Here is a 24118-nt window from a genome sequence, read left to right as displayed (position 1 = left end):
TGCAAAGGATTTTTTTGTTGTTTTGCTTTTATAAACAAATTTCATGCAATTCTACATCATTTCAGATTATTGGAGACTTCTAGTAGAATATTTTTAATACCTCACAAATGATTGAAATGACAGGCTACTTGATACTGACAAACTGAGAAACTGAGATCAATAAAAACGACCTTGTCTTGAATCCATCAATTGCCTGAGCCTAGTTGTACGGAGACACACATATTGTACAATATGAAGAGGAAATTGTAGTTCTAAAAAAGCTTTCCAGTTTCACTGACTCACCCAATGATGCACAGCTCACTCACCAGCGATGGCCAATGCGCTCTTGCCAAAAGCTTATCTCTCTTGTTTTTCTTTGTAAAACAATGATGTTCGCTGCATATGTCTATTTGGAAGTTGATCACTTGGTAGCCTACAGACAGATTAGATTCTTCTCTTTTCAGCAGGAGCCATTTGCTTTCCAATCTGTGTTTTCCCACGATTGTATTTGAAGTATTGCAAAAGGCCTGTTTTAGCTGCATGCTATTCACTGACAGATTTGCCATACGTTCCCAACTGTAAGCATTCCTTGGGATTGGGCTACACACAATCCACAGCTAGGCTATTTTTAAGCTATTGATCCTCTATGACTAAATATAGGCTCACTCCAGGTGTAGTATTCAGAATGATTTAATTTATTTCTGAACAGACAGCAGTAATTCTATAACTTTGGCAAATGTATATCAATTTATCAGGGGTGTGGCACCTCCAGTACACTTTCCGCGGCTATGATTCTATAAGGAAATAAATGATGAAGTGCAACACTGTAGAGATGAGAGTTGAAGGCTCATGTCTATCAGCGCAGAGAGGGAGAGAGATCATAGAAAGTGAATCAAATTTTACAGTAGTTCTGTGAGAGATACAGGCACGCTTCTTTCTCTCACCACAGCAATGGCCACACGTTGGACTATATAGGCTACAATATTGCACAAACCATATACCCGGGCTGGCTCCACGAGAATCAATTCTTAGCATATCAGGCATGTTTTCACATTAGGCTTTGTTTAGGGTGCAGGAGAATTAAAGAGGAGTCAAAGTTCTCTGATTGCAATGTATAATAAAAGCGAACAGTGAACATTATTTTTCATGCTGGATCCTGGCAAATGGGTGTCTGGAATGAAACGGTCCAAAACTGAGAGATGCCAGATCCTGTTCCGGCAGGATCCGTCCCAAATTATGCACTGGCAGGCAGGTAATGTGCTCTACAGGTGTGGTTACCTTGCGCACACTGAAAAATGTACTTCAACAGCTGGAAACCCTCCCACTTGCTAGCTAAAAGATTTTCTTGTGGATTTGTAATTCAATAGGGTTTTCAGTAAATGGATCTTATTAAGCTCTCCGTTTAAATATGGTGTACCTTTTAATTAGAATTGTGTCGACAGTCTCAGTAGAATACATTGAGAGAACGGGTTCAGAATATAGCGATCAATGAAAGAACGTTATCTAAATATATGCATATTCGTCTCCGTTCCAGCAATAATTGGTAGATTTAATAAATACTCTGATCTTGTACTTTATTTAGGCACATTTCTGGGGTTAGGAAACTATATATGAATCATGAAAAACAGGTTTGGAGAGCCTTTGCACACTAAATATATTGATGAATTTCAATCCATTAAATATTGGAAGGGGAAAAAGTGCTATAAATATACCCTAATCCTCATTTATCATGGAACTGTATGACATGTGGCAGGCTCCAGGTTTAAACTGCTACATGTGGTCTGAGTTCCATAATGATTCAAATAGACTACGTGTCCCAAATGACTACACAACGTTAGCGACACTGACTTGACAGAGGAAAGAAAGGTCAACAGAATGGAATGATGCAAAATGTAGGCTACAAATTGAAAGTAAACTAACACTAAAGTCATAACACAATGGTGATAGGCCTGATCACTGACAATGATGAGACAGCCTACAGGGTGGAGCTCAGAGTCCTGGCAGTGTGGTGCCAGGACAACAACCTCTCCCTAAACGTGATCAAGACAAAGGAGATGATCGTGGACTACAGGAAAAGGAGAGCCAAGCACTCCCCCATTTTCATCGACCGGTCTGTAGTGGAGCAGGTCGAGAGCGTCAAGTTCCTTGGTGTCCACATCACCAACAAACTATCATGGTTCAAACACACCAAGACATTCGTGAAGAGGACATGACAACCCCTGTTCCCTTCAGGAGACAGAAAATGTTTGGCATGGGTCCTCAGAAGTTTGGCCGGGGTAGACCGTCATTGTAAATAAGAATTTGTTCTTAACTGACTTGTCTAGTTAAATAAAAGTTAAATAATATACTGTATATTTTTTTAAATAGTGCCTGTAAACACAGTCCAGTTTAAAGTAAAAGATGGCAGGCCCGTGTGGCAAAGGGCTTATTTGCATATAGGGCTATTGTAGCTCTGATTGGCTATGGCAATGTTATTTACTGCAGTGTCTATTAATTGTCCAACTGCACGTCCTCATTCCCACTCTATATTGCTATAAAATGTTCACCAATGCCTTAGTCTGTCATTCCGAAAAATTCTATGAATTTCTGAAAACATGAAAAGGACAATATCTAAGTGCTCACTTGTATTAAAAAAAGGTGTCATATTCCTCCTGGGGGTGTATGTGAACAGATTTTAATAATATTTAATGTGCTAAAACGCTGTCAGTTCCACTTTAAGTTCAAGGTCAAAATACGCATAGCGAGAAGTGCATAAAAAAGGGAATTACGTTCCATTTACGCTACCTTGGGTCAGAATTACCCCCCATATGGAACAGTTTTCCTATACGGTGGCCGTATTAGGCCTCAGATTGAGGCTGTCCTAATATGGACACCCTATTTCACTGTAGAAGCTTCACATCAAACTTAAACAATTAAGGTCAATACCTGAGTTATAGACCATGTTTTCAGGAAATTTATAGAAAAGATAGTGACAAATGATGACGATCATGAGCTAGCGTAACTACATATGAGCTAGCGTAACTATGTATGAGCTAGCGTAACTACGTATGAGCTAGCATAATTACCAAGAGCTGACGTAATTACAAACCCTCCGGAATTGTTGAGATTTTTGACAGCGCTGTACCTATATCATGAGCGTTAGAATTAGCAAAGCCTAGCGCTGTACCTATATCATGAGCGTTAGCCTTAGGAAAGCCTAGCGCTGCTCCTATATCATGAGCGTTAGCCTTAGGAAAGCCTAGCGCTGTACCTATTTTATGAGCGTTAGCCTTAGGAAAGCCTAGCGCTGTACCTATATCATGAGCGTTAGCCTTAGGAAAGCCTAGCGCTGTACCTATATCATGAGCGTTAGAATTAGCAAAGCCTAGCGCTGTACCTATATCATGAGCGTTAGCCTTAGGAAAGCCTAGCGCTGCTCCTATATCATGAGCGTTAGCCTTAGGAAAGCCTAGCGCTGCTCCTATATCATGAGCGTTAGCCTTAGGAAAGCCTAGCGCTGCTCCTATATCATGAGCGTTAGCCTTAGGAAAGCCTAGCGCTGCTCCTATATCATGAGCGTTAGCCTTAGGAAAGCCTAGCGCTGCTCCTATATCATGAGCGTTAGCCTTAGGAAAGCCTAGCGCTGTACCTATATCATGAGCGTTAGCCTTAGGAAAGCCTAGCGCTGTACCTATATCATGAGCGTTAGCCTTAGGAAAGCCTAGCGCTGTACCTATATCATGAGCGTTAGCCTTAGGAAAGCCTAGCGCTGTACCTATATCATGAGCGTTAGTCTCAGGAAAGCCTAGCGCTGTACCTATATCATGAGCGTTAGCCTTAGCATGCATTTACATGATCACTGTGATTGATGGTCATAGGATCTGTCTGTTCATATTTCTTGGCTGCGCAGCGCTGCTGCCCATAGTTTAAATGCTCTCATTGGGCTTGTGAGATCCAGCCGCTGCATTAAGTCCCAGCTAGATGGATGGGGAGTATACTCTGAATATAAAACCCATAACAGTATAGATTTAGCCTCGTTTCCCCAGATTGATTTTTGTGCTTTTAGAGGCTTGAGCCCTGTCTATGTCTGCACTAATAACAGTTTCCTCCAATATTTAGGAGAAATCCATGAGGCTTAAAAGCCTGCAATGCTTCTAATATGATCCTGAAAGCAATACGTATGTAGACCTCATCATCCCACTCTAATGGGTCCATACACTTTGCATCTAGATTGGTACTTTAATATGTTTGCTTTGGAGGAAAAAAAACAGTTTATGTTGGATTTTGTTGGATTCTATTAGATTGCATCCAGGCTTTGAATAGTTTGTGTATAGGCTGCCTCTAGTATGCCCCTCTCTGTTTCTTCCCAAAACGTAATTGTCTCTTAACTATTCTTATCATTACTTGTTATTATTTCTCTAGTCCATTTCCATGAAATTAGACGTAACTTTACGCTGGGAGGAGTTCATAAAAATTTGATTTTTGGAGGGGGGGGGCTTGAAAATGTTGAAAACGAGTGGAGTTGAGTAGTGCTCAATGTCTCTGATAGTGCTGTATAATTGACTTTCCTCCGGCTACTGCACCTACAGGCACTTTCCTGCTGTCTTCCTCTTTCCCATCTAAAGTTTTCCCATTATAAAACCTGAGTAGTTGAAATCCACTTGACCTCCGTCTGCCTCACCTCAAGTATTTTCCTCTCTCGTCCATTTCTCTGTGTTTGATTTAAGGAGCTTTTGTTGCTTTGCTCTCAGACAGATGCCATTTTTTATCGACCGAGTGTACTAGACAACAAGCACTCTATTAGCATAGAAAACATTCCTTTACTCTGTGCCTATTTCACTTGTGTTTCCTATGAGTCTAGGTTGGAGTTTATTTCAGATGATTCAGATTGAATGAAACACATTTTAAAGACAACTGTACATGTCCAACGCTGCATCATGGCATTGCTTGGTAGTGGTTTGGTACAGTAGTACCACACAGTAGAAACTCAGTTAAACCTGTATACCGACTTTCAACACAGCGAAATGCAAAAAGGTTCAGTTAAATGCAAGTGGGTTCGTTAAGTGGGTTAGGGTTAGTCTTACCAGTGGGTTAGGGTTAGTCTTACCAGTGGGTTAGGGTTAGTCTTACCAGTGGGTTAGGGTTAGTCTTACCAGTGGGTTAGGGTTAGTCTTACCAGTGGGTTAGGGTTAGTTTTACTAGTGGGTTTGGGTTAGTTTTACTAGTGGGTTAGGGTTAGTTTTACCAGTGGGTTAGGGTTAGTTTTACCAGTGGGTTAGGGTTAGTTTTACCAGTGGGTTAGGGTTAGTTTTACCAGTGGGTTAGGGTTAGTCTTACCAGTGGGTTAGGGTTAGTTTTACCAGTGGGTTAGGGTTAGTTTTACCAGTGGGTTAGGGTTAGTTTTACCAGTGGGTTAGGGTTAGTTTTACCAGTGGGTTTGGGTTAGTTTTACTAGTGGGTTAGGGTTAGTTTTACCAGTGGGTTAGGGTTTAGTTTTACCAGTGGGTTAGGGTTAGTTTTACCAGTGGGTTAGGGTTTAGTTTTACCAGTGGGTTAGGGTTAGTTTTACCAGTGGGTTAGGGTTAGTTTTACCAGTGGGTTAGGGTTTAGTTTTACCAGTGGGTTAGGGTTAGTTTTACCAGTGGGTTAGGGTTTAGTTTTACCAGTGGGTTAGGGTTAGTTTTACCAGTGGGTTATGGTTTAGTTTTACCAGTGGGTTAGGGTTTAGTTTTACCAGTGGGTTAGGGTTTAGTTTTACCAGTGGGTTAGGGTTTAGTTTTACCAGTGGGTTAGGGTTAGTTTTACCAGTGGGTTAGGGTTAGTTTTACCAGTGGGTTAGGGTTTAGTTTTACCAGTGGGTTAGGGTTAGTTTTACCAGTGGGTTAGGGTTAGTTTTACCAGTGGGTTAGGGTTAGTCTTACCAGTGGGTTAGGGTTAGTCTTACCAGTGGGTTAGGGTTAGTCTTACCAGTGGGTTAGGGTTAGTTTTACCAGTGGGTTTGGGTTAGTTTTACTAGTGGGTTTGGGTTAGTTTTACCAGTGGGTTAGGGTTAGTTTTACCAGTGGGTTAGGGTTAGTTTTACTTTTTTTTATTCAACCTTAATTTAACTAGGCAAGTCAGTTAAGAACAGATTCTTATTTACAATGACGGCCTACAAAAAGGCCTCCTGCGGGGACAGGGGCCTGGGATTAAAAATAAAAACATAAATACAATATAAATATAGGACAAAACACACATCACAACAGGAGAGACAGTGCTACATAAGAGAACTAAGACAACAACATAACAAGGCAGCAACACATGACAACAACATGGTAGCAACACAACATAGTAGCAGCACAACATAACAACATGGTAGCAACACATGACAACACAGCATGGTAGCAGCACAACATAACAACATGGTAGCAACACAACATAACAAGGCAGCAACACATGACAACAACATGGTAGCAACACAACATAACAACATGGTAGCAACACAACATAACAACATGGTAGCAACACATGACAACAACATGGTAGCAACACAACATAAAAACATGGTAGCAACACAACATAACAACATGGTAGCAACACAACATAACAACATGGCAGCAACACATGACAACAACATGGTAGCAACACAACATAACAACATGGTAGCAACACAACATAACAACATGGTAGCAACACAACATAACAACATGGTAGCAACACAACATAACAACATGGCAGCAACACATGACAACACAACATGGTAGCAACACAACATAACAACATGGTAGCAACACATGACAACAACATGGTAGCAACACAACATAACAAGGCAGCAACACATGACAACACAACATGGTAGCAACACAACATAACATGGCAGCAACACATGACAACACAACATGGTAGCAGCACAACATAACAACATGGTAGCAACACAACATAACAAGGCAGCAACACATGACAACACAGCATGGTAACAACACAACATGGTAGCAACACAACATGGTAGCAACACAACATAACAACATGGTAGTAACACAACATGGTAGCAACACAACATAACAACATGGTAGTAACACAACATAACAACATGGTAGCAACACAACATAACAACATGGTAGTAACACAACATAACAACAACATGGTAGTAACACAACATAACAACATGGTAGCAACACAACATAACAACATGGTAGTAACACAACATAACAACATGGTAGCAACACAACATAACAACATGTTAGCAACACAACACGGCAGCAGCACAAAACATGGTAGAAACATTATTGGGCACAGACAACAGCACAAAGGGCAAGAAGGTAGAGACAACAATACATCACACAAAGCAGCCAAAACTGTCAGTAAGAGTGTCCATGTTACAAGAGTGAATTTACAGTACATGAAGGATGATATTTCTCATGTACACAACATTGAGTCCTAATACCAAGAACTGCAGATTTAGTGAAGAAATGTTGTTAGGGATTGGTGCCCTGTGAAAAGAAGGTATGGTGTAGTGGTCAGAAGACTTTAATAGAATAGGTTTGTCTTTTAGGAGTCTATCTATAAAATAAAGGTTCCTTAGCCTAGACACTTTGACTGCAAAGAAGAGCTATACTTTCTACTGTACATTAACAGTTTTTCATAGTTACACCATATGTACGGTAGATAAATTGGCTACCAAAGTATACACTGCTTCCCTTGTGGTGACTAGCTGACTAGTGGACACAGAGGTTTAGGAGTGGTTGTGCTAGTTTTAGCTAGCTACTCTATAGACTGTCTCAGCGCTGACAACACTTTTGCCACTGAGGAAAGTACAGTAGCGTATAAAGTTCTCTAATTCTCATTGGTTTATGTCCTGTATTTTCCCTCTCTGACTTCAGTCTAACGGCAGCCTTCCTCCTCTTCGTCTGAAGAGGAGGTGTAGCAGGGATCGGACCAAGACGCAGCGTAGCCCGTGTTCAACATGATTTAATAATGACGATTAAACAGTGAACACTTACAAAATAACAAACGTTGCTTACCGATACAGCCCTATCTGGTGCAGAGAAAACACAGAGACAGGAAACACCCACCCACAATCCCCAACACAAAACAAGCCACCTATATATGATTCTCAATCAGAGACAACACAAAACATCTGCCTCTGATTGAGAACCATATTAGGCCAAACATAGAAACCAGCAAACAAGACACAACATAGAATGCCCACCCAGCTCACGTCCTGACCAACACTAAAACAAGCACAACACACAAGAACTATGGTCAGAACGTGACACAGTCCCTCTATTTCTCATTGGTTTATGTCCTGTATTTTCCCTTTCTGACTTCAGTCCCTCTATTTCTCATTGGTTTATGTCCTGTATTTTCCCTTTCTGACTTCAGTCCCTCTATTTCTCATTGGTTTATGTCCTGTATTTTCCCTCTCTGACTTCAGTCCCTCTCTTTCTCATTGTTTTATGTCCTGTATTTTCCCTTGCTGACTTCAGTCCCTCTATTTCTCATTGGTTTATGTCCTGTATTTTCCCTCTCTGACTTCAGTCCCTCTATTTCTCATTGGTTTATGTCCTGTATTTTCCCTCTCTGACTTCAGTCCCTCTATTTCTCATTGGTTTATGTCCTGTATTTTCCCTCTCTGACTTCAGTCCCTCTATTTCTCATTGTTTTATGTCCTGTATTTTCCCTCTCTGACTTCAGTCCCTCTCTTTCTCATTGGTTTATGTCCTGTATTTTCCCTCTCTGACTTCAGTCCCTCTATTTCTCATTGGTTTATGTCCTGTATTTTCCCTCTCTGACTTCAGTCCCTCTCTTTCTCATTGGTTTATGTCCTGTATTTTCCCTCTCTGACTTCAGTCCCTCTCTTTCTCATTGGTTTATGTCCTGTATTTTCCCTCTCTGACTTCAGTCCCTCTATTTCTCATTGGTTTATGTCCTGTATTTTCCCTCTCTGACTTCAGTCCCTCTCTTTCTCATTGGTTTATGTCCTGTATTTTTCCTCTCTGACTTCAGTCCCTCTCTTTCTCATTGCTTTATGTCTAGTTGTTATAAACTCCTTTCCCCTTTTTTATTTCAATGTTACGGTGTCCATATTAGTCCTGCTGAGATTGGCGGCTGTCCTAATATGGACACCTTACACTGTCTTTCATCTTCTTCTCGTGTTGTTTTTTTAGAATAGGCAACCTGTTATTATACTTGTCTTCCGCATCAAGTTCAATGTCATCGTCATTGTCTGTCTACAGTGTGATTGTATTGTGATGTGTGCATGTGATCACTTCATAACATCCTGTACAGTCAAGTCAATGTACCGTGTGTCCGTAAGGTCTGTGTGTATAACATCAGATCAAAATCAAATCAAATGTAATTTGTCACATGCGCCGAATACAACAGTGAAATGCTTACTTACAAGCCCTAACCAACAATGCAGTTTAAAAAAATACAAATACCGAAAAATATACGAATAAGAAATAAAAGTAACAAATAAGCAGAGTAGTGTCAAGATGACACAACGTCCCACAGCTATAAGCCTCAATCTCAAATCAATGGAAAAGCACCATCAAAATGTATTATTTTTTATTACTATCCCCAATTTCGTGGTATCCAATTGGTAGTTACAGTCTTGTGTCTTCGCTTCAACTTCCGTACGGACTCGGGAGAGGCGAAGGTCCAAATTCGTGCATCCTCCGAAACACAGCCCGGCCAAGCCTCACTGCTTCTTACCACAATGCCCGCTTAACCTGGAAGCCAGCCGCACCAATGTGTCGGAGGAAACGCTGTACACCTGGGGACCGTGTCAGCGTGCATTGCGCCCGGCCCGCCACAGGAGTCGCTAGTGCGCAATGGGACAAGAACAAACTTTGATTTGAAAGTGTATTGTCACATTAAGGGTTGGGATCAGAATAGAAAGAGGAGTGGGAGGCCCGGGTGCACAACTGAGCAAGAGTGCCTAGTTTGAGAAACAGATGCCCCACAAGTCTTCAACTGGCAGCTTCATTAAATAGTACCCGCAAAACACCAGTCTCAATGTCAACAGTTGAGGCCACTCCGGGATGCTGGACTTCTGGACAGAGTTCCTCTGTCCAGTGTCTGTGTTCTTTTGTCCATCTTAATCTTTTATTTTTATTGGCCAGTCTGAGATATGGCTTTTTCTTTGTAACTCTGCCTAGATGGCCAGCATCCCTGAGTCGCCTCTTCACTGTTGACGTTGAGACTGGTGTTTTGTGGATACTATTTAATGAAGCTGCCAGTTGAGGACTTGTGAGGGGTCTGTTTCTCAAACTAGACACTCTAATGTACTTGTCCTCTTGCTCAGTTGTGCACCGGGGCCTCCCACTCCTCTTTCTATTCTGGTTATAGACAGTTTGCGCTGTTCTGTGAAGGGAGTAGTACACAGCGTTGTACGAGATCTTCAGTTTCTTGGCAATTTCTCGCATGGAATAGCCTTCATTTCTCAGAACAAGAATAGACTGACAAGTTTCAGAAGAAAGTTCTTTGTTTCTTGCCGTTTTGAGCCTGTAGTCGAACCCACAAATGCTGATGCTCCAAATACTCAACGAGTCTAAAAAAGGCCAGTTTTATTGCTTCTTTAATCAGAACAACAGTTTTCAGCTGTGCTAATAACCCTTTTGCAAATATGTTTTCTAATGATTAATTCGCCTTTTGAAATTAAAAACTTGGATTAGCTAACGCGCCATTGGAACACAGGGGTGATGGTTGCTGATAATGGGCCTCTGTAAACATATGTAGCTATTCCATAAAAAATCTGCCGTTTCCAGCTACATTAGTCATTTACAACATTAACAATGTCTACACTGTATTTCTGATCAATTTGATGTTATTTTAATGGACAACAAATTTGCTCTTCTTAGAAAAACAAGATAATTTCTAGGTGACCCCAAACTTTTGAAAGGTAGTGTATATGTTTACATTTTCAGTGACAGGTGGCCATTTAGATTTTCTTCTTTTTTGTTGCTCTTTAGTTTTGTTCCATTTGGTTTGATGTTGATTTCACCGTGCCCTCCCACCCCTTTTCTCCCCCTCAAGGTTCATTATATCAGCTGTCCACTGAGCCTAATGCCGACAGTGATTTGGGATTTTCATGTGAGTTGGTGTCTTTTTTTGTTTTCCCTTCCCCCTCTCCCCCCCGCTCTCTTATTTTGTTGATTGATTTGTGTCCTCTTGAGTTTTCCCCCCTATGTCATGCCATACCACCTATTCCTTAAGGTTACAGTGTTCCCCTCCTTGATGATTATCCTAGTGCCTCCTCCTCCACTCAGCTCCACTATACTGGTCTCTAGTGTCTCCTTCTCCACTCAGCCCCAGTATACTGGTCTCTAGTGTCAGAGAGGTCCCAGTCTCTCTGCGCTATTACAGCCCTCCTCATCTTGATGTGTGAGAGAGTTTTACTCTAGGACTCTATGAGCGTATATATTAAACATAATAATCATTCTCAGGATTTCATTGCCAGATAATTTGTTCTCATTTTCTTTTCATGTTCAAAGACATCTATTAATCTAAGTTAAACATCCTGACTCTGGCGATTTGTGGCTCCTAGTTTTATCATCAAAGCGGGGAGATATATGTGAAATAACTGTAGGGAGGTGGATAGGATGTGGGAGAGCATTGTACTATAGGATGAGATGTTCCAGACCATCTTTATTCTACCACTCCCACTATAGGTTATTTAGGTATTTGTGTCATGAAGGAAATATAAGTCACATTGTATATAACATAATACATAGTATAATATATATAATAGTATAAAGTCACAGTTTTTAAGTTTGAATTACTAATTTTATATATCATGTACAACATTACAGTAACATGTACCGCAATACAGTAACATGTACAGTAATAAAGTAACACGTGCAGTAATACAGTAACATGTGCAGTAATACAGTAACATGTACAGTAATACAGTAATATGTACAGTAATACAGTAACATGTACAGTAATACAGTAACATATACAGTAACATGTACAGTAATACAGTAACATGTACAGTAATACAGTAACATGTACAGTAATACAGTAACATGTACAGTAACATGTACAGTAATACAGTAACATGTACAGTACTACAGTAACATGTACAGTAATACAGTAACATGTACAGTACTACAGTAACATGTACAGTAATACAGTAACATGTACAGTAATACAGGAACATGTACAGTAATACAGTAACATGTACAGTAACATGTACAGTAATACAGTAACATGTACAGTACTACAGTAGCATGTACAGTAAGATGTACAGTAATACAGTAACATATACAGTAAGATGTACAGTAATACAGTAAGATGTACAGTAATACAGTAACATGTACAGTAATACAGTAACATGTACAGTAATACAGTAACATGTACAGTACTACAGTAACATGTACAGTAATACAGTAACATGTACAGTAATACAGTAACATGTACAGTAATACAGTAACATATATAGTAAGATGTACAGTAATACAGTAACATGTACAGTAATACAGTAACATGTACAGTAATACAGTAACATGTACAGTAATACAGTAACATGTACAGTGGCACAGTAACATGTACAGTATTACAGTAACATGTATGGTAACATGTACAGTTATACAGTAACATGTACAGTAATACAGTAAGATGTACAGTAATACAGTAACATGTACAGTAATACAGTAACATGTACGGTAATACAGTAACATGTACAGTAATACAGTAACATGTACAGTAATACAGTAACATGTACAGTAATACAGTAACATGTTCAGTAATACAGTAACATGTACAGTAATACAGTAACATGTATAGTAGTCAGTATTTAATAAGTCAAGGATGCGTCCCCTCACTATTAATTCAGTAACCCATTAAGACCTAGGCTACAGTGTCAACTAGATACACTCATTTAGCTAGCTTTTCACTAAACCAGCTTTAAAGGAAATTCATTTTTCAGAAGAGATTAGCAATATTTTCTCATTTATCTTTCTTGTTAGCACTGATTTCAGAAATAGCTTCTCTTTTTGACAACAGTTGTATTGCCAATTATTGTGATGTGATTGTCTGACCTACCTTAGTTGAATGCACTGATTGTAAGAATGTCAAAAATGACTCAAATGTAGAAATTATATATGCAGGATGTCATACTCACAGTAGTAAACCTACGAAAGGAGCCAAATGTTGGCAAGGGTGTTAGGAGCTAGATTTTGCTAGGGGGGTCAGAGATGGGCGCTAGATGTTGCTAGGGGTGTCAGAGATGTGAGCTAGATGTTGCTAGGGGTGTCAGGTAAGACCTAGATGTTGCTAGAGGTGTCAGATAGGACCTAGATGTTAGTAGCGGTGTCAGGTAAGACCTAGATGTTGCTAGAGGTGTCAGAGATGGGAGATAGATGTTGCTAGGGGTGTCAGAGATGGGAGCTAGATGTTGCTAGGGGTGTCAGAGATGTGAGCTAGATGTTGCTAGGGGTGTCAGAGCTTTGAGCTAGATGTTGCTAAGGGTGTCAGAGATGTGAGCTAGATGTTGCTAGGGGTGTCAGAGATGTGAGCTAGCTGTTGCTAGGGGTGTCAGAGATGTGAGCTAGATGTTGCTAGGGGTGTCAGAGCTTTGAGCTAGATGTTGCTAGAGGTGTCAGAGATGGGAGATAGATGTTGCTAGGGGTGTCAGAGATGTGAGCTAGATGTTGCTAGGGGTGTCAGAGCTTTGAGCTAGATGTTGCTAGGGGTGTCAGAGATGGGAGCTAGATGTTGCTAGGGGTGTCAGAGCTTTGAGCTAGATGTTGCTAGGGGTGTCAGAGATGGGAGCTAGATGTTGCTAGGGGTGTCAGAGCTTTGAGCTAGATGTTGCTAGAGGTGTCAGAGATGGGAGATAGATGTTGCTAGGGGTGTCAGAGATGTGAGCTAGATGTTGCTAGGGGTGTCAGAGCTTTGAGATAGATGTTGCAAGGGGGGTCAGAGATGGGAGATAGATGTTGCTAGGGGTGTCAGAGCTTTGAGCTAGATGTTGCTAGGGGTGTCAGAGATGTGAGCTAGATGTTGCTAGGGGTGTCAGAGCTTTGAGATATATGTTGCTAGGGGTGTCAGAGCTTTGAGCTAGATGTTGCTAGGGGTGTCAGAGATGGGAGCTAGATGTTGCTAGGGGTGTCAGAGCTTTGAGCTAGATGTTGCTAGAGGTGTCAGAGATGTGAGCTAGATGTTGCTAGGGGTGTCAGAGCTTTGAGCTAGATGTTGCTAGGGGTGTCAGAGCTTTGAGCTAGATGTTGCTAGAGGTGTCAGAGATGGGAGATAGATGTTGCTAGGGGTGTCAGAGATGTGAGCTAGATGTTGCTAGGGGTGTCAGAGCTTTGAGCTAGATGTTGCTAGGGGTGTCAGAGATGTGAGCTAGATGTTGCTAGGGGTGTCAGAGCTTTGAGCTAGATGTTGCTAGGGGTGTCAGAGATGGGAGCTAGATGTTGCTAGGGGTGTCAGAGCTTTGAGATAGATGTTGCTAGAGGTGTCAGAGATGGGAGATAAATGTTGCTAGGGGTGTCAGAGATGTGAGCTAGATGTTGCTAGGGGTGTCAGAGCTTTGAGATAGATGTTGCAAGGGGGGTCAGAGATGGGAGATAGATGTTGCTAGGGGTGTCAGAGCTTTGAGCTAGATGTTGCTAGGGGTGTCAGAGATGTGAGCTAGATGTTGCTAGGGGTGTCAGAGCTTTGAGATATATGTTGCTAGGGGTGTCAGAGCTTTGAGCTAGATGTTGCTAGGGGTGTCAGAGATGGGAGCTAGATGTTGCTAGGGGTGTCAGAGCTTTGAGCTAGATGTTGCTAGAGGTGTCAGAGATGTGAGCTAGATGTTGCTAGGGGTGTCAGAGCTTTGAGCTAGATGTTGCTAGGGGTGTCAGAGCTTTGAGCTAGATGTTGCTAGGGGTGTCAGAGCTTTGAGCTAGATGTTGCTAGAGGTGTCAGAGCTTTGAGCTAGATGTTGCTAGAGGTGTCAGAGCTTTGAGCTAGATGTTGCTAGAGGTGTCAGAGCTTTGAGCTAGATGTTGCTAGAGGTGTCAGAGATGGGAGATAGATGTTGCTAGAGGTGTCAGAGATGGGAGATAGATGTTGCTAGAGGTGTCAGAGATGGGAGATAGATGTTGCTAGGGGTGTGCTGGTGCCTTCCAAGTCATACAAATTCACTCCTCATTATTCAGTGACCCACATGAAAGTATTTGCTTCACCTCTGGTATCAATGCTGGGATTAGTCAATGTGGATTACCCTGACAGAAGCCAGCACTCTCTCTCCCTCCAGTTTGTGTAGCTACCTACGTCCACTTCAGAGCTAGTCTGGATGCAGATCAGGTACTTGCAGCTAGCTGCGTTAGCCTCCCTTGTCTCAATCTGCCTAGCGGGACAGAAAGAAAAGTCCAGTAATCAATAGAGGGGGGATTGAGACCCAGAGCCGTTGCTTCCGTGGCGTGTACGTGCTACCCTCAGGGGCAGCAGAGGTTGCCAGGTAATCAGACCTTGTTACCCTCAGCCCCACTGGCTGTGCATAATCCATCTGCATAGTGTCTTAATTAGAGGCAAGGCTTGGTCGATGGGATCAATCTGATCTCTTGACTCGTTCATGACAGTGTTTCCGTCCCTTCACCCTACATGCACAAAGCCTGACGTGTGTTTGTGTGTGGTGGATCTAGCTCCCAGCGACTGTCAGAAAGAACAAACGTTGAAGATGGAGCGTCCCCCTCACACATGATTGATCAACCCAGTCAGTGGGATTTCGTCTACTGGACTGTCTCGTCAGTCAACCATGTTTCTGAAAGGGCAACAATGGAAAATTCGTGATTGAGAGAAGATAGATGTTTAATCCAGATCTAATTTAGAGGAGAACCCAGTGGACTATTGTTGACACGCCACATGTGATCAGGTCTAGGAGACATTAATGGTTTTGACAGTATAGGACAGCTGCTGTAGGATGGAGGACAGTTTAGTATCTCCCCACTGATGGTTAAGGTTAGGATTGCGGGAGGGGAAGCTGATGCTAGATCTGTACCTAGGGGAAGTATAGCAGGACAGTGAAGGCTGTTGGGGGGTCAGATATTTCTGCCTGGTGCAGAGGCTGCAGTAGAGGGAGAAATAATGACTTTTAACAAGTTATAATTCTGACACCAGAGATAAAGGAACCGAGTGCAGGGAATATAGCCCAGGCTATCTCAACATTATATAGTATATGTAGGGAATATAGCCCAGGCTATCTCAACATTATATAGTATATGTAGGGAATATAGCCCAGGCTATCTCAACATTATATAGTATATGTAGGGAATATAGCCCAGGCTATCACAACAGCATATGGTATATGTACCGTGTCATATAATTGCTACATTTACTGTCAATATAGTATTAAAAATAGTTTTACAGGTTGTATTTTGGCAATTAATTTTTGCGATGTGAAAATTGGGTCATGAGTCAGACAACCTGGTTCAATTTGGGTAACGAGCTAAAACCAGCTGAGAACTACTGATATATAGTGTATGTACACTCAACTAGGAACTATTGTTGTCACTGAGATTAAGAATTGAACAGACTAAGTCGTAGCTATATAGTTAATATATAGTTAATATGTCAAATATCATCTGTAACATGATAGGAGGTAGAGTTAGTGTCTCTCTGCCCTTCTTCCTATTCAGGTGAGATCTTAACGGTGTCTAGTTTCCATAATGGTTCCAGGGCTCTGGGGTGAAGTTTCCCCTAGGTATAGATCTAGGATCAGCTTCCCCAAACCGTATCTTAGCCATTAGTGGGTGAAATACAAAACTGACCCAAGATCCAGCGGGAACAAATGTGGTTTATATCTCCCTCTAGTGACTGGAGGTTATCAGTGCCCCTTGTGTAAATCTCAGTTGCAATTTTAAGATCTATGATCTGGGTTATTGTCAATATTGTGATGAAATCCTGCCTGTATGACAGATTTGACTTTATGACTGAGTGTTTCTTGTTCCCTTTCTTCATACCAATAACTGCAGACAAAATCTAGCCTTACTGAAAACGCCATAGATGAAGAGGCAAGTGGCATAACTAAACATGTTTGAAATGTCGCTTGTACTAGACACGTGTTTCCTCCTTGATGCTCAGCCACGTATTCTGGTCATGTTCTCCGCTGAGTCCTTTGAAGCCTTTTAGCCACCCATTTAGCAGCTCAGTCAACCCATCTATAAAAACTTTATGTGTCTGCCTCGGTTTGATATAAAACTTGTGTATGAAAATGTCACTTTTGGACATTTTCAGGCCTATTAAAGGTGCTACACATAGGATTAATTTGTATTGTAATTTCAGAAAATGTCCATAATATATCTGCAGTAATTGTGGAACGATAGTGTTTTACAGTATTACTTATCCCGCAGTGTTGTAATTGGCTGTGATATTCACCTCTTGACTTCTCCAGCAGGAGCGGCTATCTGTTGTCAAAATGGGAAAGATGTTTTGAGTTTGTGGCTGTGTTATCTAGTGGAAATTGGGTCAAGTGGCCAATGTAGAAATTGACCTGTCATTTTCTGGTTGCTAAAATTCTACACTGTTAGCTCTGTTTCGGTTTATGTTAGAGAACAAACACTGAATAGAGTAGCGAATCATTGTACCATCTATGAGTAGAAGTTCACAGTGCTCGTTCGGTGGGTAAGCAAATGCTCCTACCACTGTCTCTCCCAAGCATCTTTGACCAGTGTTTTTGGTTTACTGCCCTGCAAACTGCGAGGAGTAACTTGTGAGTTGGTGATTTCCCACTCGTTTACTCAAGTTCAGCCAGGATACATACAGTGAGTAAGTCTTCCGCCTTCTCTCTATTTATAGTAGTGGTGCATGTGTGATCAAGTCTGTTTCCTGTGCGTGTTTGCCGTTTCACTGGCGGCACTTCATTTCAGGAGGTGGGGTGTGGGTTGTGTTTGCGAACTCATTTTAGTTCACAACAAGATCAATGCAGAAGAGGAACAAAAGGCTTGATGATTTAAACACAGTTTTTTACGAAGTCGGAGGTGGAGGAGCTGAAGGGTGGGAATGTCACCAGCCAGACCTCATTCAAAACCATGTCTGAGGATTTAGCAATCTTTCAAACAACACCATGTCTGAGGATTTATCTTCCAAACAACCCTTTAACAAACACTCTTCCAAAGGAGCGTAGATCGAAAACCAATCGAGGCACAATAACATTTTAATGGATGGAATTGAGGATGTAAAGACAAAACTCCTGGCAGATCAACTCAAACTGGATCCTAAACTCATTGAGATGGAGAGGGTGAATAGGAATGGCACTTTCTTCCCTGGTGGACGGCCCAGATCTATAGTGGTGAAACTGCTCAGGTTCAAAGACGAGGAGGAGATTTTCAGGAGAGCCAAGTGCATGAAGAGAATCAAAATCTTCATCAATGAAGACTTCTCCAAAAAGGTTTGCCTCAAAAGAAAGGAACTGCTGCCACGACTAATTGAAGAACGAAAGAAAGGCAACATTGCATAGCTGAAGTATGATCAGTTGGTCGTTCACCCCCCTCTCGTAGGCCTATGGCAAATGACTCAGCTATAGTCCACTGATTTCACACACACACACATTTACTCTACTTTGTTCATGTATTTCACCTAACCTGGTGACCAAAAACACACATTGCTCTAAATGTCATAACTCTCTGAAGTCTTCAGTGGCGTTATGTGGACTGTGTCAATGTGCATTCCACAGGAAGTGCCCCCCTATTGATATAACTAACACAAATGTGTATTGGATATGTGAGGCATACACTTCTATGTTTCTGTTCCACTCTCCAGATGATTCCCACTCTGTATCTCTCTTAGTTAGGCAGGAAATCAACCCTGGTAACATGGTCTTCAACCCGTGAGATATTCATGAATTCATGAAGTGAACAATACATATAATGATTGTTGATCCAGATTCATGTTTCCTGAAATTGACCAGAGATGAGTATCACTTGTGATTACTATAATGTTAAACTGCTATACAGGTTGTTCAATTGTTTATCTAATTAATTCCAAGACAAGCTTATTTTCTACTTTTTAATTTGAACGTTCGCAGTCTTCCTAAAAAAAAAGAAAAAACCTTGTTCATTATCTGTCTTCTCTCAGAATGTTCCATTGTTGCCATTTCAGAAACATGGTTGACTGAAGAGACAACCACGCTTTATGACATGTCTCCGTATAATGCTGTTCACCGCTGTAGAACATCAAGAGTGGGAGTAGTAGGGTACATGTCTGCTTACTCTTTTTTTAATACATATTTCAATTCTGTATGTCACCACCGCTTTCCCTTAGTTAAATCATGTAAGAGAGCAGCAGAAGGGCTTTGGAAACCTTGGTTTATAACTGGTCTCAAGTAGTATAAAAAGTCTCACAAATCCCTCTCTCCTGAATTCTACAAATTACAAAAAGTATAAGAACAAATGTACTCACCTACTTTTGATATTCCCCAAAATACTAACAAATTCCAAGAATCATTAAATAATATAAAGTCAACTTGTAAGATCATCAATCAACAGTTGACTGAGAAAAATACATGTACAACTATCCCATATCAATGTGTTGTTGGAAATAAGACCTTTAGTGATCCTGGTGTTATTTCATGTCAATTTCATTTTTTTTGTGAATGTGGGTTCCTCTCTGTAATCACGCCCAAATCAAACCCTGACCAAACCAAAATAGAGACATAAAAAGCTCTCTTAGGTCAGGGCGTGACACTGGTACTGTTCCTAAAAATAAAAAAAATGGCTAAAGTTATCTCACTTTATAAATCTGGGGATCCAATATATTTTACAGATTATTGGCCAATATCTGTACTACAAAAAATGTATGGATTTCGTAAAAACTACTTCATAGATATGGCTCTTTTGCAACTTGTAGATAAAATCTTTACAGCCCTGAACAACAATGACTACACTCTTGGCATCTTTTTAGATTTATCTAAAGCCTTTGATCATTAAATATTACTTTCTAAATTGTATTATTACGGTTTTCATGATTATACATATAATTGGTTATATAGTTATGTTTATGCTAGAGAACAATGTGTTTATGGAAACGGCTGTGCATCTACCAGAGATAAGATGTCCTGTGGAGTGCCACACGGTTCAATAATTGGACCTTTGTTATTTTTAATATATATCTATGGCCTTGCTGCTGGGTCTTCTACCGTACTTCCCGTTCTCTTTGCTGATGATACCAATTAGATTTTCACACTTTTTATTCACAAATTAAAGAAGCCAACTCAGGCATTGCCAAATCTTCTCAATGGTTCTAGATAAACAAATGATCTTTAAATGTAAATTCATTCTAATCACTAGTAATAATAAGAAATATTGTATACAAAAAAATGGCCAGAATCTGTATTGGTGGGAATGAAATGGAACAAGTTCTATTTGATGAAGTGTTATCCGTAAAGATCCTGTTCAATTTGTCTGCAGCACAGTGATGATATCTGTTGGTATCATCAGAAAGATGATCAGGCTTGCTTCCTATCTCGATACTATAGCTTAATTTACACATATATTAGTTACTGTAGTATTGGCTGGGCCAGTACATATGCCTCCTACCTACACAAATTACTCATCATACAAAAAACATTTGCAAAACTAGTCACCTGCCTCTAATTACCTGGCTCCATCTGCACCTTTGTTTAAGAAACTCTATCTTGTCTCTTTACCACATTAATGTTCGGCAATTATGCACTTTCATCTACAAATACTCATACCGCCGAGACAGTTTACCTAAACCCTTCAATGGATTATTCCAGGTTAATTCTGAAACCTATCTGTTCAACATACAAGACATTACGATAACCTTCACCCTCCCCACTGCCGCACCTCAAATAGTCAATTCCCTAACATATACAGAGGTACCATACTCTGGAATTCATATCTTCACATTGCCAAAACATCATCATCATCATCATCATCATCATCCATCAATAACTTCAAGCGAAGACTGGGGGTCAGACTGGGGGTCAGCCTGATTAACCAAACTACCCAGTAATCTCCTCCATGAAGACTGGGGGTCAGCCTGATTAACCAAACTACCCAGTAATCTCCTCCATGAAGACTGGGGGTCAGCCTGATTAACCAAACTACCCAGTAATCTCATCCATGAAGACTGGGGATCAGCCTGATGAACCAAACTACTCAGTAATCTCCTCCATGAAGACTGGGGGTCCGCCTGATGAACCAAACTACCCAGTAATCTCCTCCATGAAGACTGGGGGTCAGCCTGATGAACCAAACTACCCAGTAATCTCCTCCATGAAGACTGGGGGTCAGCCTGATGAACCAAACTACCCAGTAATCTCCTCCATGAAGACTGGGGGTCAGCCTGATGAACCAAACTACCCAGTAATCTCCTCCATGAAGACTGGGGGTCAGCCTGATGAACCAAACTACCCAGTAATCTCCTCCATGAAGACTGGGGGTCAGCCTGATGAACCAACCTACCCAGTAATCTCCTCCATGAAGACTGGGGGTCAGCCTGATGAACCAAACTACCCAGTAATCTCCTCCATGAAGACTGGGGGTCAGCCTGATGAACCAAACTACCCAGTAATCTCCTCCATGAAGACTGGCGGTCAGCCTGATGAACCAAACTACCCAGTAATCTCCTCCATGAAGACTGGGGGTCAGCCTGATGAACCAAACTACCCAGTAATCTCCTTCATATAGACTATCCCACACTCACATGCACACACACATTTAACCAAAACAAATATTATTTTTTTCATGGTTACTGATCAATTAGTTTATAATCAGAAGGTTGTGTTATCATGTTTAACAAATCTTTATATATTTTTTTACTTTATATATTATATATTGTTTTTCTTTGTGGTGTGGTTTTCTTATAAGCCTCTGTATTGTTGTCTATCACTTGTTTTCTTTGGTGCAAATACATTTGACTTAAATCTAAATATTTTCAATAACTACAAATGTCGTTTTTACAGCTGTTTGAAGCTAGTCGACCAAAACCAAAAGTGAAACTCTCAAGTGCTCGTCTCCACCATGTTATGGGGAAATGGGATACAGGAGAGGAGGGAGATTTCTTTTGAATGAAGCCTAGTGCTGTTGCAAATATTTTGGTGAAATTAAGGAAAGATGTCAGGGTTCTCGTGAAATCATTCATAGCCTCATTAAATAAAGGAGTGTGTCTCGTGTGATAGGTGTGTGTGTATGTTTATTCAAATTAGCAACTGTTGCTAATCTATTCTAACAGTTTGAAATAAATCCTTGCCTGTTGACTTTGGCTTCCTGTCTGTAATGCTGGCGCTGACCTGCCCAGTCATGTTTGCCTACAGTGACATCTCCATTGCGAGAAATGAAACGCTGCAAATTCTAATAACATTTTCACCCGGATGAGACAATCCGAGCTGAACCGAGCTGTACTGTGCTGCCTGTTACGCAATCCATCCACCACAGTGGCTGGAACCGTGCTGGAAAAGACAATGTGAACAGATCATGTCCAAGCCAGCACAGTACGTTCGGTTCAGCCCAGGGCTGACCCCATTTGACCCTGGTCCCTGACCCTGGTCGATTGATTGGTCGAAATGCTATAGATCGACTGAGATCTTTTTAGTCGAGCAGTGGAAAATATATTTTTACAAAATCATGGAACACAAGACACCTGTCTGAGTGGACTAATCCATTGTGAAGGCCTTGGGGATGACACACCAGTATCACATTTACTGTTAATTACTATAATTTCTAATCTACAATGTTTGTATGATTATGGTAATTTCTGTTAATGCATTCAATATATTATTACAGTCTTACCGTTGTCATTGTAGGAGTGGACACGCTGTTTGCACAGTGCACAACCTAGGATACACTATTTAATTCCATTTATAAGTTGTCAATTTATTAAGTGTCTTTTGTTTGAAGGCTCCTGTCATTCCTGAGTAAGTACACACACCTGATTACACATAGAACTAGGACTAGTCTACCTGGCCTGTGTGCAAATGTAGGCCTATAAATGTTCCCATTTCGGGATCTGATACTGTTTCTGATTGTCGTAACTCACCATCTCAGTGGAGCTTCTCAAAGTCATTTTTTCTTCACCTCAAAAACCAAGTCAAATAAGTCTGTTTTTACATCCACTGAGAATGACAATAGTTCCTCAACGTATCCTATTGGAAAAATCTTTCCAGCTCTCTCCCTTTCGATAACCACTCAGCGTGAAAGGGGGAAGAAATGTCATTCTCTGATCAGGTGGAAATGAAAAAGGCCTAGCTGATTACATGTTATCCCTTGAGCAAATAGAGTAGAGCTAATAGTTGATACGTTGTCTCAAATGCCATGCATAGCCAACGTGATTTACAGGATATTTATTTTTATCAAGATGTTTTCTAACTGTGGGCTGCAATGTTTTTATTACTTTTAGATTTGTATCATTTTAATTAGATATACTTTTGATTAATCACATGACATTGATTTTGAGATATGAAGACTTTATTATGAATGAAATTAAACTGTTCCACGAAAAAAGCATATGAAGATCATAACTGGCATGCAGATCAGTAGAAATGGTAGGATAACTTGGCACTCCGAATGGAAAAGGTCGCCGACCGCTACTTATTACGGGCAACTTGGCAGAATGTGTGGAAGCCATCAGCAGCGGGCATCGGGAGGAGGAGGAGGGTCGGGTAGGGAACAGGTTTTTTTCTTTTGATTAGCCTATATTGATCTATGGCTCCCTCTTTAGTAATTTGTGTGTCTTCATTTTTAATTGCAGTGCTTAAAGCATCAGGCAAAGTATCCTACATATATTTGATTTAATTCAAACACATAGAGCGTGTCTATATATGGAGAAATGCATGTTATAATATTTCAACCAATCGATTGGTTGATCGAACAGATTACTCTCAGTCGACCAAGACAGCCCTAGTTCAGCCTTGTAGTAGGAATCAGGTTTAATTTAAACCTCCCCAGGTTCTCATTGTGTCCCTCCCTCTCTGTGTCTCTGTCACAGCGGCCCCCAGCACAGAAAACATGGCGCTCTACGTAGGCATCGTCATCGCTGTCATAATGTGTCTGGTCATCTCCGTCATCGTGGCGCTCTTCGTCTACCGGAAAACCCACCGGGACTTTGACTCTGACATCATCGACTCATCAGCCCTCAACGGAGGCTTCCAGTCGGTCAATATAAAGACGGCGCGCTCAGGTGAGTAGGATATGGGACGGTGACTAGGTCCTAGCCTGTGTACCAGACC

The 24118-nt window shown here is 41.0% G+C and overlaps 1 protein-coding gene across 1 annotated transcript in view; it reads left to right on the top strand.

The window, feature by feature from the left end:
- The window catches only part of unc5ca (unc-5 netrin receptor Ca), a gene marked incomplete in the record, with an annotated part of 261508 nt that overhangs the window by 172018 nt on the left and 65372 nt on the right, over positions 1-24118 (top strand). Inside the window, 1 exon segment of the mRNA XM_055918711.1 lies at positions 23878-24069. Within this exon segment, the coding sequence (XP_055774686.1) occupies positions 23878-24069 (192 nt within the window).

This window comes from Salvelinus fontinalis, chromosome 4 (assembly GCF_029448725.1).
Source record: "Salvelinus fontinalis isolate EN_2023a chromosome 4, ASM2944872v1, whole genome shotgun sequence".
Lineage (NCBI taxonomy): Eukaryota > Metazoa > Chordata > Actinopteri > Salmoniformes > Salmonidae > Salvelinus > Salvelinus fontinalis.
This window is presented reverse-complemented; position numbering and strand designations above follow the sequence as displayed.